The sequence below is a fragment of the Eumetopias jubatus genome, unplaced genomic scaffold, assembly GCF_037043125.1.
Source record: "Eumetopias jubatus isolate StellerSeaLion01/CBP00866 unplaced genomic scaffold, mEumJub1_p1.0 scaffold_1, whole genome shotgun sequence".
Lineage (NCBI taxonomy): Eukaryota > Metazoa > Chordata > Mammalia > Carnivora > Otariidae > Eumetopias > Eumetopias jubatus.
The window spans coordinates 127,928,214-127,945,733 of record NW_028274807.1 but is presented as its reverse complement, the minus strand read 5'-3'; the positions used below and the strand labels follow the sequence as shown (position 1 = coordinate 127,945,733).

General features: G+C 41.2%; 1 protein-coding gene across 1 annotated transcript in view; it reads right to left on the bottom strand.

Annotated features, from left to right (window-relative positions):
- CPNE4 (copine 4) overlaps positions 1-16,456 on the bottom strand; it is a 367,114-nt gene extending 350,658 nt beyond the window's left edge. Inside the window, exons 1-2 of the mRNA XM_028099204.1 lie at positions 16,434-16,456; positions 12,250-12,430 (exon numbers count right to left, since the gene is read on the bottom strand). Coding sequence (XP_027955005.1) covers positions 12,250-12,429 — 180 coding nt within the window. The 5' untranslated portion in view covers position 12,430; positions 16,434-16,456. The remainder of the gene's footprint in view (positions 1-12,249; positions 12,431-16,433) is intronic.
- Between the last annotated feature and the right edge of the window lie 1,064 nt (positions 16,457-17,520).

Here is a 17,520-nt window from a genome sequence, read left to right as displayed (position 1 = left end):
AGGGTATTTTATTTCTTGCTTTGACACACAGTTCTAAATCTGTAATCTTTCAACAAGAAGAACTAGTCTTCACATTCAAGAAGAAAATATCTAAGACTAAATTCTCAGATGAGAAGAAGCTCTTGAAAATTCAAGCGTTTGAAAACAGACTAGCTAAGATAGAAAGTTGAACATTTCTGAGCTTGAATCAAGATAAAATATTTAATTAGCCTATAAACTGACCCCGAGAACATCTGGAGTTTCCAGAAGGGAACATTTTTCTTCCCCGAGACTGCCAAATAGTGGGGGCTAGTGTTGGCACAGAAGTAAAGATGGAAAGGAAAGGTTATCAGCATGGCCTCTCTGATTCCCATCTACAGATTAGAGAGTGTGGACAAGTGGAATGAAGTCGCTCTGAGTCTATCCATCTTCTTCAAAATGCAGGGAATGCGGGAGATGAGGAGGCTCAGATAATTCCTGACCGGGGGGCCCAAACCAATTGATCAAAGTGGCTAGTCAGAGATTTGGCAGAAACTTAAAAAGACTTGCTCAACTTTCTCACTGAAAGTTCTCTTATTTTACACAGATGACTGGGACCAAGAATTCTTGTTGGGCTGGGCGGCAGACAAAAACCTTGTCGCTGACATTAAACACACCTTGAAGTAGGTATTACCTGATAATATCTTCCACATACTGAGCACTAAGTGATGTGCTAACCACATTAGTTTTGCACACACTATCTCCTTTAAACATTACGGCATTTAATATTTATTAAGCACTCACTATGACCCAGGTACTATGTTAAGCAACTCTTATGTATCATCTCATTTCATCCTTATAATAAACCCACAGAATAGGGTTTTGTTGTTTATGTCTCTGTGTTACAGATGTTGAAAACACAGGCCCAGGGGAGCTGAGGCATTTGCATGGGGTTATATGGATAACCCAAGTGGTCTGATTCCAGAGTGGGTAGCGTCTGCCACTTCACTGTCCTGCCAACCAATCGTTTCATCCCGACAACAACCATTTAGACACAAGGCAGTAGGAGAGGCTCAGAGATGTTAGGTGACTTTCTAAGGTCACATAGTTAACCTGTGCTGGACCTCAGACATGTTTCCAAACTGACTTCAGATCAAGCCTGGCTGCTATGGCAGCTTCCTAAGTTGTCAGCCACAGGGATTTCAGGTTGATGGGAAGCCTGGTGAGTCACAGCATAAATAATTTAGTTTGATTCTGAGCTAAACCAGCTCTGGGTCTATTTTTCTTCTTATGGTACTCTTTCTCTGACTTTTCAAATGCTTTTTAGCTATAGAACCATATTTTCCTCTTTTAAAAATCTTACACAGAACCCCAGTATACTTAACAGTTAAAGGTGAATTTTATTAGTATAAATATATTTTATAAGTTGAAATTTCTGTCACTTACTATCATGTCAATCAATGGGAACACAGTCTGAGAGTTAGTGGTTTCTGATGTGTTGAAACTTATTTATGTTGTTTCCAGTTATAGATTTTATTTTAAGATTTTATTTATTTATTTGAGAGACAGAGTGAGTGACAGAGAGCATGAGAGGGAAGAGGGTCAGAGGGAGAAGCAGACTCCCACTGAGCAGGGAGCCCGACGTGGGGCTCAATCCCAGGACCCTGGGATCATGACCTGAGCCAAAAGCAGACACTTAACTGACTGAGCCACCCAGGCATCCCCTATTATATATTTTAATTAACACATATTCTAGGAAATGTTCTATATCTTGATTGGGATAGGAATGGTGTATATATTTGTCAAAACTCATCCAACTACACATCCAAAATGGATGTTTTCGGTTGTATTGTATATGCAAATTGCCTCATCAAAGTTGAGAAGCAAAAAATTATATTTATATTTATATCTCAAACAAATGTTTGCAGTACCTCCAAAGTAGCTAGCCTCACCTCCACCCCGAACACTATAAGTTTTCAAAGCAAATGGTGTGGTGCCACAGAAGGGGGAAGTTGAGAATTATTTGTGCCCTAAGGTTCAAATAAAGACACTGAAGAACTTCAATCTCATTCCAGGAATTTCTATGGCCTTTAAAAAAAACCATTTAATCCCTGGAAGCCAACAAGAAAAACTTGCTACCTCATCTACACTCAGGTTGCTTTTGAAGCAGACAGAGGAGAAAACTAGGTGGAAGGAAGCTGTGTTTTCACATAATTTACTCTGTTTCCCATAGTGTCACCTCCAGGAGGAGGATAAATCCAGATGGAGCCTGTGGTGGAGAAGACAAAGGGAGACCCAGTCTCCAACACTAATCACAGCTACAGCTCTCCTTGCCCCTCTCCACTTCATTCTCCCCAGAGGAAGAAAAGGGGAGAGGAGAAAAGAAGAGGAACACAATGAAGTTTAAAACCAAAAAGATATAAGGAAGGAAACAGAGGCTAATAGAGCCTGGTTACAAACTATTCCATGGTCCGCATCCCTGAGTAGCAGGAAATGTCCTTCAAGCATCATCTTGTGACTCCATTCAACACAGTTACAAATGCTGCCTGTACAATTTACATACAAACACATAAAGAAAATCCCTTTAAATCAAACTTCTTTCCTCAGGCACCAATAATCCTTTCTCCCTGTAAAAAGAATAAGCCTAATGGTGTAGGTGAGTTCTAACAAGCTGGGTTCTTATTCTCCTGAATGAGAACAGGATGCTCCTAAAAAATCCAAGGGTCTTTGGAGGTGAACATGGGGAAATGGACCATGGAAATGAAATCCCTCTACTTACTGAATGACAAGCATCTATTTTGTCAGGCATTGTGGTAGATACTAGGGATGCAAAATCAATAAAATGGTCACAACTTTAGTGTCCCAGAATTTACTTTTCCAGTAACCTCCAGATATGTCTCTACTGCTCTGCCTCTAGTCACAGGGCTCTTTTAATTGCATCAGTCCTCAGAAAACTTGAGGACCAAATAGCACATCTTTATTTAGAAAATAGTTCTCGAAAAATGACTAATGTTCCATAATCATAGCACTTATTGAGCACTAACTCTATTGTATAACTATTATAAGCATTCTACAAGCATTGAATCATTTAATCCTCATAATGGTAGGTAGGTACCACGAGGACCCATTTTATAGGTGAGGAAACTGAGGCACAAAAAGGTTTGGGTAATTTGCCCATTGGCACAGCTAACGATGGCTGGGCTAGGACTTCAATCTGGATAGTCTGCCTCAAAAGCCTGAGCTCAGGACCCCTATGCCATGCACCACTGGAAACCTTTAGGAAGTTAGGCTGAAACCATATAAATTGGGGGATGAGGAGGATGTTTCAAGTATTTACCAAAACAAACTTAATTTCTGTTTAAAAAAGATAAATGCCAACAGTTTTAAATGAATTTTTGGATTCTCTGAGGAGAGGAAAACATGTTCATTTTATCTTTTAAAGATTTTATTTTATTTATTTATTTATTTATTTATTTATTTATTATTTAGAGTGCACATGAGTCGGGGGAGGGGCTCAGGAAGAGGGAGAGTGAGAATCTCAAGCAGACTCCATGCTGAGCAAGGAGCCTAACACAGGGCTCAATCTCCGGACCCTGAGACCATGACCTGAGCCTTAACCAAGAGTCAGGCACTCGACCAACCAAGCCACCCAGGCACCCCAAACATGTTCACTTTAAATGACTAGTCGTAGTATATGGAGTTACTCTACTTCCACAGAGGCCAGGATGAGAGAGGCACAGAGTCACGGCATGGGCACTGGGGACACAAAGACCTGGGTTCAAATCCTATAGCCACTTCTTCCTCTTCTCATGACCTTGGACATGTACTTTCCTATGTGTCAGTTTCCTTACCTGTAAAATGGGTAAGCACGGCCTCCATCTCCTAACACTGTCATGAGGATTATATGAATATGCATGTAAAGGCATGGCACATGGCATACACTTGGAGAATGGCACTCATCATTCTCAGAGGAGGGCAATGAAGGATAGTGGCAGCATAGTTTCTGGAGTCAGACCGTCTGGGTTCAATTTGCTATGACTCCTCAACTTACACTTGGGTGCCCTGTGAGCAAATTACTTAATTCTTCGGTGCCTGTCTATAAATATACATGGGGCTCAAATTGTAAGGTTGTTTTGGTAATTATATATGATGACATATATAAAGTACTTAGGGGATTACCTGATACAGCATATAACTACTCCCAACATATTTTAGGGTATTGTCATTAATAAACCACCATTACAGTTAATTAAAAAGAGTAAACGGATTGAAATTACAAAGGAAATATGATTTTCTTAAGGAGATGATTATCAGCAGTGAGTCTAGTTAAATATTAAAATAGGAATCCAGGAACCGTGTTGAAAATATCTCTTTGGAGATGCTGAAGGTGGTTTAAGCTAGAGGCAGAGGGCTATAAATCATAAATGCCTCCTGAAGCTCTTTCATTGAACTGCAACATCATCTTCCAAATACTCATCATGAGACTCAAGTTACCTTATAAAAAGCCATGGCGACCAGTGCTCCATCTGAATGTCCAGAGTGTGGCTCACCGGTTCTTCAAGCTAAGGAGGCAATGAAGCCCATGTCATGGCACTTTCCTCTCTTCAGGAGGCCAGACATTATTCTTCCAGCTGATAAATCATCTCCAAGGCACATAAGAGAATTACTAGTCAACATAAAATTTCAGTTCAAATTGTTTTTTCCTCATTTGCAGCCCCCAATTTCCCATCTTGTACAATTCCGCTCTCAGACACCATGACATTGACAATTTTGAACTGTCATTGATAAGAAAGCCACTTGGCATCTTATGAAATGCAGTTTCCTTCTTTCCCTTTACTCAAGTGCATCACTTACCCACAGTGCACATCAGGCAACTGCAGTCTCTGGTCAAAGGGATGTGACCACGGGTAGCAGGTCACATCAGAGGAAATTTTTTTTTGATTCTACTGTTTCATTTTGTTTTCTATTCAGTGCTTTGAGTAAGATTTCTAATACCACCTTTTTAAAGGAAAGAAATTATTCTTATTAAGGATGTGTTAAGGGGGAGGTAGAAAGCAGCATCAAAGTTTTCCCAAATGGGAGTTTGATGCAAAACCACAGTGAAAACTTTGTGAACAACTGAAGAAAACTGTTGTTTTTTATCATCTGTCATGCCAGGTGTTAGCCACCGAAACGCTGCAAGTCAGCAAAGTGTGAACAGAAAATCTTTTGAAAAAGGAGGCTGTTTGTGATATCCAGAGGGAATACTATAATTGACTTAATTTTTCATTTCTCAGCTCTTGTCTGTGTCCACAATTGAGAGGTTAACTGTGTTTCAGAGACCCAGCCGGGGCAGGTGCAGGAGTATAGTCTAAACTCAAATACCCACATGGGCCATGCTAGTAGGGTAAGTGAATAGGGCAGGCCAGCCAGCAGGAAGCACGAGGACAAACCCATATTCTGGAAATGGGCAGCTGCTACCCACGTCCAGCTCACTGCTACACGAGGACTAAAGGTTCCACGTTGCAGGTTTTCTGGTTACTTACAGAAACCAGAAATCTGGAGTTTTAGGAAAAAATATCCCGATCTTTAGGTTTTGTCAAACAATACAAACTTGCTTGAACACCATGAAGGGCAAACAAAATATGTGGAGGACTAGACAGAGGCCTCCAGCTTCAAGCTTGCAACCTCTGGTAAGGTAAAGAAAATATAGATTGATTCAACCAGATTCCAGCTTTACTACTTAGTAGCTGTGTGACCTGGGGTGATTCATTAATTCTGCTCAGCCTCAGTTTCCTTACCTGGTTAGTAGAGTCTCCCTTGCAGGGTAGTTGTGAGGATTAGAAAGAATATATATAAAATGATGGATTTCCTAGCTGGTATCAACATATATAGATGGCTACTTTATTTTGTCATCACACAAATGTTCATATTTGACCCATTTTTATAAAATTCTAGCACTCTGGAGCAACAGAAAATTGATTATCTCTGTTACAGGTTACAGATAAAACTACTGTTTTGGGCTTCATCTTCGTGGCTCATACACGAAAGGGTGATGGCTCACTCCTGTCCCAAACGTGAAAGAGACTTGTTCCACAGAACTCGTCCATGAGCCCTCTAGCCAAAAGCGAATTGCTGAAAAAGTTCACATCCTATTTATTTGGGAGTGGACAAGCTCACCACCACGGACTCATATTTCCCCTTGTATGCAATTAGCAGGGATGTCAGATCATATGGCAACCACACCCTATACCTGGGTGGGCTGGGAGTGGGGAGAGAGGATGGAAAATAAGGAGCGATGAAAGAGCAATTTATTTTTACCCCCACTGCACATAATGGTAGCCTATGCACCCTTGAGATGGTCTGCTATAATATAAGCCCTGATGGTTGTTTTGTTTTGTTTTTGTTTTGTGGTAAAGCAGGTACTGATTTAAGCTTCCATTGTTGAGGCTTTCAAAACCTTTTTTTTTTTTTAAGATTTTATTTATTTATTTGACAGAGAGAGAGAGCACAAGCAGGGGGAGCTGAGCAGGGAGTCAGACACGGGACTCCATCCTGGGACCCTGGGATCATGACCTGAGTGGAAGGCAGCCGCTTAACCAACTGAGCCACCCAGGAGCCTCTTGTTGAGGCTTTCAAAGAGGCATCCACTTCAAAGAGGACTATCACAAATAAACACATAGCCAGCCACAGGACTTCATAAAGAGCCAGGCCACCTCCCCGTACTGATGCTCTTTTGTTTCAGGAATCCTGATTGATTTTGAAAACTGACCATTTGGGCCCCTTGTTTTTCCCTTCCTGCACTTTAAATTCCCGTTCCTACATTTTAAATTCATCAATAATGAGTGAGCCTGCCAAACCCTAGGTCCCCACCCTCAACTCCAATAAAAACAGAACCCTTGGCCTGTGTGCACCTTCCCTTTCTTTCATTCTACCCAAGATCTCGCTGTGTGGCCCCAGGTATGCTATCTAATTTCCAGGTCCTGTAAGTAATAAACTTTTATTTTTTCAAAGTTCCCTGATGGTTATTGTTGAAAGACATCTTGCAATCATAGTAAGAACCACAGTGTGGGTCCACCCACAACATTGGTTTTAGATAGGCTGAAATGCCATAAAACATCTACCCACCACAAGTTCAGGGAAAGGAAGAGTTAATTTAAGTCCCTACCTTGTTTTGAGCCTTCTTCCTAAAGGTCTTATGACCATTTGAACCTAAGACCCGAGTTCTTCCAGGAGACTCTGAGGTCTTTGAGGTACAAACCATGTTCTTTCATGATACCCAATAGATGCTGGAGTTAATTTCAATGTCTGTAACATCTTTTCATGAAACTATTATAAGAAGCAAATGAAATAATATAGGTAGATGGCCTTTGTGAATATAAATATATGGATATATTATTATAAGTAATAATAACCTCACATCGGAGTACACTGATAACACTTTGATAGGACCACACTAATTATTACTATCAATTACTGTTATTACCAACAATCTACCAAAGCACATGATTCATATAAGATGCTTTCATATGGAATTGATCCAAAGGTAATTAGTTTTCAGAATTACTTAGAGCTTCCTATTGAGGAACTCAATAACTGTGTATTAAAATTAAATGTAAAAATGGAATTAAAGGTGACTGGAGCAACATCCTTATAGTGTAGGAATAATTTGACTTTTTCCCATGAAGACAAGTACATGCCATTTGTAGGATTTCTGCAAAGGGCCATGGCATTGTGGGCTTAGCTCTGCTTCATGGAGGACACCCAGTGTGCCCAGGGGATGGAACATACACCCCAGGAAACTAAATAAAAGTCTTTAGTTCACAAGGGCCCTTGTCTTTTGAATCCCTGAGAAGTGTTAATTTTTCCCACTTGGCTATGATGTTTACTTCCAAAAGTTAGTGAACACATCAGTACTCACCAGAAGGCAGGAGGAAATTATTTCCACTGTTCACTGGAAAATGAAATGTGGTCTATATACCATTACACTATACTGCACCATATACAACTGCCATCATGCAGGGAAGATTTTTTTAAAGGGGTATGATTCCAAATTAAGGAAATTAAATGTTAAGTCTAAAACTCTCAGTTTCGAATGTATTTCCAACCTACAAGTATTCTTTTTTTTTTTAAGATTTCATTTATTCATTTGACAGCGAGAGAGGGAACACAAGCCCTGATGGTTGTTTTGTTTTGGAGAGGGAGAAGCAGACTCCCCGCTGAGCAGGGAGCCCGATGCGGGGCTCGATCCCAGGACCCTGGGATCATGACCTGAACCGAAGGCAGATGCTTAACGACTGAGCCACCCAGGTGCCCCCCAATCTACAAGTATTCTTTTCCTTCCTTTGTGACAGTTAAAATCATGGCCACTAAAGAAATACTGAAAGTTTCACCTCCATATTCCGGGAGAAAAAAAAAGTATCCTCTCCCTCTTCTCACTCCTCAGTTATTCATCCAAACTCTGCTGGTTTGCAAAGAGCAACAATTTCTTGTGTATTTCAGACCAACTGATTTCCAGTATTTCAAAGACATAGGTTTATCCTCATTGACCCTTAATACTATTAACAGCACAGAAGGTCAGACTGTAGGTCTTTTTGAGTCTAAAAATCAGGTTTACAGCTTCATGATCACTTTAGAGGCCAGTGTTCTCTTCAGGGCTAACAGGCTACAGCCAATTAAAAAAGTCAACAGCTCCCCTCCATAAGGGAAGGCCATCTAAAGGCCCTTCTAACTATTGCAGTAGTAACCTGAGCTGTAAACCAGGGCAAAATGGGGCCTGCTGCAAGTCCATTATGAAAGCACAGGCCAGCAATCACAAGTAATAAAAAAGAAATGTCAATCTCTGGTTACATCTCCCCAAAAACCATTTAAAGTTGTAAAATTAAGAGCCTATCATAACATTTTTACAAACTCCCTTTCCTCTTCTTCCTAGCCCAGCCAAATTCTCTAGCACACCAGAGATTCTGGAACCACGCTGGCTATTTACATTTACCCTTCAATTAATTGAAATTGAATATTTTAAAATTTCAGTTCCTTAGTTAGACTATCTACCTTTCAGGTGCTCGGTAGCCACATGTGCCTAGGGACTACCTCACTAGACAGCACAGATGGAGAACATTTCTATCATCACAGGGTGTTCCATTGGACAGTGCTGATCTAGAGAGAGTCTGTTCTGCCAAACTTCAAAATTCCCTCTGAAAGATAAGCTCACCCTGCTTTTCTCTCTCACCCCCACACAGCCCCCACCAACAATCTCTTTGTCATGCAAATTAGCTTAGCCTCTTTTTTTTTTCCCCTTCACTTAGGCAATTAACCAGATTTCCCCATAAAAAAGACATGGGCAGAGCCAACATGAATTCTCTTCTGCAAGGCTTTCTCTCAACTCTGTAACTGTGTACATGGAAATCTCTCTGTAAATCCAGACATGTTGTGAGGGGTAGACACAGGAAAATGCACGCATCAATAAATGTTATCCCAGTGCACTGTCCATGTTTGCTAGCCTTCACTGAACATAGATAGTAGTAGCCACATGGTTTAAATAGACTGTCAGATGTTTTTAACTTGTCACACAGTGCGCTTCTAACTCCTAGCATAATACCACTTGCTGAATTTGTACTGAAAAGTAGGTGTTAGCAGTAAACAAATATGCATTACTTGCTGAGAGGGAGAATGATTATTCAAGTTACTGTGAGTTGTCAAAGGTTTATGTGCTGGTCATTTACCTCTTTGTTCTCAAGTACGTTCTATACCCTTTCCATGCAAACCTTGTAAACGGGCTTCCATCAAGATTTGATCAATGGAATGCACTAATGGGATACATGAGAGCGACAGGCAGGCAGATGCTGGGGTATCCTCCTCTCCCTTTCAGGCAGCATTTCCAGCACCATCTGCATCTCCTCTATTTTTTGCTCCTACCAGATAGGTGCCCCCTTCCATGGATCTAGCTTGTGCTAGATGGCTGTTTGGTTATGGTACTACCATCTCCTTCTTTGGCCCCTCTTGACCAGTGGTCTGCTGATATATGTGTAACGGTTGGCTCTGGGTGGGAGGTGAGCCCTGATTTAAAATGTTTGCCAATGTCTGTGGTGTGAATACCCACACCAAAATTGCTTGCAAAGTTTCGGAATACCGAGAGTCAGCTTTCACAAACCTATGCAAGCCGGCCTCAGCACTCTACTACCACACCCTAAGCAAAGTAACAGGCTCCTGCCATTAATGCCTGGGTTTCCACACTGCCCCTATTTAGTTCTCAGCATTTCCAACTCCTTTATTACTAATTCCCTGAATTAAATCCTTTATTAGTTACCTGGTATGGGCTCTGTTTTTCTAACTGTATCCTGAATGTATATTGTTAAAAGAGTGTAAAGTATATTACAGAAGTGTTTCTCAAAGTGCCAGGTTATAAATCAGCCTATTGCTACATATGCTGAAAATTTAACTGACATTACTGTTTTTAAAGAGTAAGACTTTTTAAATGAAGGAAGCAGTGAATCAATTTACACTGGGACACAAGTTTCTTATCTGCGCACCGGTAACAAAGAGTTTGTGAGCTGGTAGCTGTGTGCAAACCATACTTTGAGCAACACTTAATAGAGCACTCTAGAAAAGCAACATGGCAATCTGTACGAAAAGCCCCCAAAGTCTCCTATCCTTTGTACCTGTTCTTCTACTTTGACAATGTCTCCTAGGAACTCATTCAGATAGTAGGGAAAAGCCTTATGCACAAAGATGTTCATTGAAATAGGGTATTTTTGGAAAGAACTTCAAAGTGAAAAAAAAGGAAAATTATTAAATAAATTCATGTGTTGGGATATTATGCATTTTAAAATTATAATTGTGAATATTACATCAATACACAAAAACATACTATTATTAGTGATAAAATGAGGAAAGAAAATTTTATATGTACGCTAAGAATCATATAAGAATATGAACGCCAGAGGAAAAGACATATACAATAGTTGACTTAGGTAGAGGGGGCATTAGGAGATGAATTCTTTCTAATTTCTTTCCTCTAATTTTCAAGGAGTGATTTTTTCCTAATGCAGGCTGCCATTTCATTCTGTTAAATAAAAAATAAAAAACAATAAAACCCACCAACAAAGTCAATGAGACTATTTAGAGGGAAAAAAAAGATATTACACATTAAGATACCTGTGAATGCTGTTTTATGTTTACAGTATAAGCCCTGGATAAGTCTGAGGTTAAAGACCCCCAAATTGCTCATCTGTCCTGCATTCCCCCATGCAAGTCGCCTCCACCTGAATTTCATCGGCTCACCCACCAAACATGCTGCCTCTCGGGCCTTTGGAGCCTTCTTTCTTCCGTGGAATGGAAGATTTTACTCCCTAGAAGAGCGTCTTTCAGCTATTTGCAAACAGGTGGGAGAAGTATTGAAGACTTTGAGGAGCTTGCTGTAAGGGACCCAAAGCAAGTATCTGTCTACTATTGCTCTGCTCAGCATGGCTTCAAATCCCTTCTCCAAATTCCAGGGAGAGTACCTGGTGCCCTTTGAGATGATAATTACTTCTCCCTCTGCCTCACCCCCTGCTCCTCCCTATCCCATCATTCACCTCAGAACAGAGCTTTAAAGCATTGCTTACTCAGACCAGGTATCTAAAAGCAAACAAAAACAAAAAATGAAACAAAACAAAACATACAAAAACCGTCCTCATCCAACCTGTTTTGACTTTTAAATCAATGAACAAAAGCCAACTGCAAAATTCAAGCTGCAATATTGCCACACAAACCAAGACCACACACACTGGTGCCCACCCTAAGTATAAAATAGCAATACAGAGTTCAGGCTCTGGAGCCCAACAGCGTGGGTGTAAATGTTAGATTTTCCATTCACAAGCTGAATGATCTTGGCCAAATCCTTAACCTTTCTGTGTTTCCTCGTCTGTCTCTGCTCCTCAGAGGATGGTTGTGAGGACCAACTTAGTTATTTTACATAAAGTACTTAGAACGGTGCCTGACCCTTGATGAGCCCTCAGTAGAATATAGCTAATATTAAGTTCTCCCTCCCCAAAATAAATGTTGTGTGATGTGGCCTCTGAAAGGCAATCCTCCCTGCTCTTCCCCAGGGTCCCTAAATCCACAGTGAGCACACAGATTAAGGGTAAACGTCAAAATATCCAGGGCATTAAAACCGCCGCATCAGAACATCACTATACAAGCAGAAATGTGATCATATTCATTTCAAGAATTTTCCATCTCATCAAAAGAAACCACCGGAAGACAGGAAATGCAAACACATTTTTGAACAGATCCCCCAGCCATGCTTCTGTCCACTTCCTTGGACACGCCTACCTCAAACCACTGCCCGTGGGACTGCATCTTGAGGACGACACAGGGGTCTGGTTTGGAAAGAGCATCTCTGTCAGAAATGCCTTTGCATGCCACACGCAGCTCAACTTTGGTCAGGCAAGGGCTGTTAAAGATTCCCAACGTATTGGCAGCTGACTCATAAATGTTGCTCATCTTCTTCATTCTGTTTTAGGCAAGAAAGAGAGGGAAAAAGGACACACCAATCACCATGCTATTTGTCAAAGGAGAAAGCCTTCCAATCACCTTTCAGGATATTGTTTAACAAACAATTTCAAACCCTGAATGTATTTATTATTTCACTTTCCACCCCAGTGGCCCAGTGCCAGCAAAATGAACAAACAAAACCAAAGAAACAACAAGAAATCCCAACAGGTGCTGGTGCGCTTGGTTAAGGTTATTTTTCTATACGATTTGCATAGTAAAATTTCTAGTTTGTGAAATAAAATTAATGAAAACGTGCAAACTGTAATCCAGCTCTATATTAAGTGCATTGGCTTGTGGGAAATCTTATAGATTTGTTGGCTAATCGATTTAATCACATTCCATGTTTCTAAGACTCCCTAAAAATCCAGTTCTCCTCTTCCTTTTGTGTGATGGCACAGAGAAGAATGTTGTTCTACCCGAAGACACTGTCCCAACTTCCCTTTCCTAACCCTGGCCTACCTTCTCGAGATGCCAACAGCCAGCCAGCTCCAGGAAAGAGGCCCAGAATCTGATTTTCTGCCCCAAGTGTGGAAGTCCATCCTCAGCTTTCCTCCCTCTTATCTGCCACATCAGAATTCAGAATCAAAAGGGGGGAAAGAGGGGCACCTGGGTGGCTCAGTGGGTTAAGCGTCTGCCTTCGGCTCAGGTCATGATCCCAGGGTCCTGGGATGGAGCCCCGTGTCAGGCTCCCTGCTCAGCGAGAAACCTGCTTCTCCCTCTCCCACTCCCCATGTTTGTGTTCCCTCTCTCGCTGTGTCTCTCTCTGTCAAATAAATAAATAAAATCTTCAAAAAAAGAGGGGGGGGCGAAGGAAGGGGGAGACTGTGTGAGAGGAAAGACAGCTTCTGATTCTGAACTCAACGGAAACAGTGGTCACGGTAAGCACTCAGGCCCCTTTCCCATCTCCTCGTGACCACATTTTGTATCATGCAGGCCTGGGCTATGGGCATCCCCCCAAGGCCACCAACAATCTTCTCCTTCTCTGAGGAGGACTGGACCTGTTAGGACATCGAAAGATTCTCTCAGGAATGAAATTCAATATCCTCCTCATGGAATTCTGTTTCCTTGTAGATTCCCTAGGAAAAGGACAATGGCTTCCTCCACCTCACACAGCGTCAGGGCTGTAGAATGGAATTTCTTCGTCTATAAAGTGAGAGTAATCCCTCTCTTCCTTCTCTACTCAACAAACATTCAGTGGGTTTCCCCTTGGTACTCAGCACCACACTACATTCAAGTACACAGTGCCACCTCTTTCACAAGGTGATGGGTGTGCCTCAGCATTACACACCCACACCCCAACTGGTCTGTCCAAACTTAGCTGCTAGGCTAGCTCCATGCCAAAGCCAAGCTTTTTCCGATTTGACAATGCCCCTCACTCATGGCAGATGTCATCCAACCTTCTCTCCCAATGCTCTTTCACAAAGCTCTCCACTCTTGCTCTCCATTCTCCTTCCACTTTCCTTCCTTCCTTCCTTCCTTCCTTCCCTTCTTCTCTATTTTCTCTCTCTTCTCCTCCTTCCCTCCCCCCTCCCTCTCTCTTTCTTTCCCATTCCAACTCTCCAATGCCTTATTTATCTAATTACTGTGAATATCGGTTTCTCTCTCTCTCTCTCTCTCTCTCTCTCTCTCTCTCTCTCTATATATATATATATATATATATATATACTGAAGGGAAATTGCAATTGCACTGACTGCCACAAAGTTATGTCCTCAAACAGGAATGGACAAGCTATGTCCTCTGTGTCAAATCTGGCTCACCACCCATTTGTGTAAATAGAGTTTTATTGGAACACAGGCAAACTCATTCATTTATGTATTGTGTGTGGTTGCTTTCACTGCAACTGCAGAACTGAGTAGTTGCAACAGAGACTGCATGGCCTGCAAAGCCTAAAATATTTACCATCTGGCCTTCTTTAGAAAATGTTTTCCAAGCTCTGCTCTGAAATATCAGGTAACGGGGATTCGCAGTCGGGGAAGAGTTGCGATTCTATTTTAGTATCTGTTATGGAGTCAGTTTGAGGATGAGACTTGTTCTATGTTCAACCATACAGAACATTAACAGGAATTCGAGGACATTCTTTTTTACATATGAGAAAATTCAAGCTCAGAAAGAACTGGTACTTTACCCACACCACACAATTATTGTCATCACAGAGCTGGGGCCAGAATGCCAGTTTTCCAGCCCCTAGCCTAATGCTATTTTTATCACATGTAATACCTTTAGCCAGAGAATTGTTTGTATCTACCAAGGAACAGTGGATACAATATCCCTGACTTATTTCAGCCTCCATACAGAATCATACTTTCCTTATATTTTTGAGAAAATTTTATTCATATATAGAAAATACACATTCATATATAGAAAATACGCAAATCATAAATGCAGAGCATAAATGCTCTGTCTTTATAGGTTGTAAGCAGACCAATTATTAGAGCACCATAGAAGGCAGAGTATCTATGAAATGCAATTTATAAGAACAGTGAACAGAGAGAAGGAATAGACTAGTGGAACAAAGCTTTGTGTTCAGGCAGTGTTGGAAATGTGAGCACTTTATCAATTTTTTGATAAAAATAGCTTATTCTTCAATCAATGTCTTCCTGAATTCCGCTTTTCCCAATGCATAAAATGACTCCTTGGAATCCACATTTCTCTTGTGCATTTCTGAGTGGTCTCTCGTATCTCTAGAGGCATTATCTTTTCTAACTGTCCCATCCTTATAGACTCATGCCTACATCCATCTCCTTTCTTTTTTTTTTCTTAAAGAATCTATTTTTTGGAGCAATTTTGTATTCACAGCAAAATTGAGAGGAAGATACAGGGATTTCCCATATGCCCCCTTTTCCCACACCTGCATATCCTCCGCATCATCTAAGTGCCCCACCAGAGTATATCTCTTATAATTGATGAACCTACACTGTTCATCCAAAGCCCATAGTTTACATTAGGGTTCACCCTTGGTGTACATTCTATGGGTTTAGACAAATATATAATGGCATGTATCTAACATTATAGTATTATACAGAGTAGTTTCATTGCCCTAAAAATCCTCTTTGCTCTGCCTATTCATCCCTCCTTCCCCATAACCCAGGGCAACCACTGATCTTTTTGCCGTCCCCACAGTTTTGCCTTTTCCCAGAATCTCATATAGTTGGAATCATAAAGTATATAGCCTTTTCAGATTGCCTCCTTTCATTTATCCACTTTCTTGATGCACTGACTCTTTCTATAGAACACGAGCTTATTCTTCAGAATGAGACATTTCTCTAAGGTCTAGTCTTAATTATGAGGTATAATGGAAGAAAGATTCCATTAAGGAGACAGAGTTCCTTCCCGTTTCAAATTCTGGCTTCTCTACTCACTAAGCATGTGACCATGAGCAGGGTACTTAACTTCTCTCATAGTTACACCTATCCTGAAGAGTTGCTATGATAAGCAGATGAAATAATATATGTAAAGTGATTAGCATAATGCCAGGTATATAGCAAGTGCTCCAAAAGTGGAGCTATTATTATTGTAATCTGATGGCTCTCAATATTAAAAAATTCATTTCCCCACTGCCAACTGGAACTCTTTTAGAATTCCCACTATTACTTTAAGATCAAAGTTCTACTAGACCCCTTAAATACATTCTGTCTTTGCAGCCCACACCTGCAATAAATAAATGAACTGGGGCACATGTTCAGAGTTGTTTTTTTTTAACCAATGAGGTACATGATCCAGAAATTTTATGGATCATTCCTTTAGGCAATGGAAAACACTTGGAGGATTTAAAGCTGGGAAAATGGATATGATGAAATAAGCACTTGATAAAGATCAATCTGGTACCAATATGATGGTTGGACTGAAGGAGAGAAAAAAGTCTGTGATTGTCTAAAGGCTGCTATGCTGGTCATTATCCCTTCCTCACTGATTCTTCTCCCTTCTTCTCCTGCTTAGGGACCTAAGAAGCTGACTTTTTTACTGACTGCCAGCTCTTTGTTGGCTACTTTCCTGCTGTTATGGTCTGAAGGTTTGTGTCCCACCCCAAATTCATACACTGAAATCCTAACCTCCAAAGGTGGTAGTGTTAGTAGTTGGGAACATTGGGGTGATTAGGTCATGAGTGTGGAACCCTTATGAATGAGATTAGTGCTCTTATAAAAAAGATCCCATAGAGGTCCCTAGGACTTTCCACCATATGAGAATACAATGAGAAGTCTGCGACCCAGAAGAGGGCCCTCACCTGACCATGCTGATCTTGAAGGCCACCCTGATATTGAACTTCCAGACTCCAGAACTGTGAGAAATAAAGTTCTGTTGTTTATAATCCACTAAGTCTATGGTGATTTGTTATAGCAGCTCAGACAGATGAAGACAACCGTTGGGTTGAAGGGATGCAGACCCAGGGAAGGGAGGAGAGAGAAAAGAATATATTTCTTCCTAACGCCTACCCTGCTCCTTAGCAGTGGCAAGTCCCTACATGACCCTGGTCCTGTCAGGTAACTGTCTCCAAGGTTCTAACTATCACTGTGCTTTGGTAATACTATTTCTTCCTTTGGCTCCATCACATTTATGGATAGTATTAGTTTCCTACCAGTCTTAAGTTGGGCATCATAGAGGCAGAGCCTGAAACAGGGATTCAGATGCATTTGATTAACTGAGTAGAGGATAGAAAGAAAGTGAAGGAAACAAGAAGGTAATCCCCAGAGGCCCAGCTTTAGCATGGTTCCAAGGGGGGCTCTCTAGCATGGATTGTACCATGGGTTTGTCCACCTTAAGGAAAGAGGTCTGGCCTCTTATAACCCCATGTCAGTCAGTCATGCTAGGGTTTTGTTTTGTTTTTTTTAAAGATTTTATTTATTTGACAGAGAGAGATAGCGAGAGCAGGAACACAAGCAGGGGGAGTGGGAGAGGGAGAAGCAGGCTTCCTGCGGAGCAGGGAGCCCGATGTGGGACTCGATCCCAGGACCCTGGGATCATGACCTGAGCCGAAGGCAGACGCTTAACGACGGAGCCACCCAGGGTAGAGAAAACATAACCTCTTAGTTTGGGTTCCTACCCCCACTGGC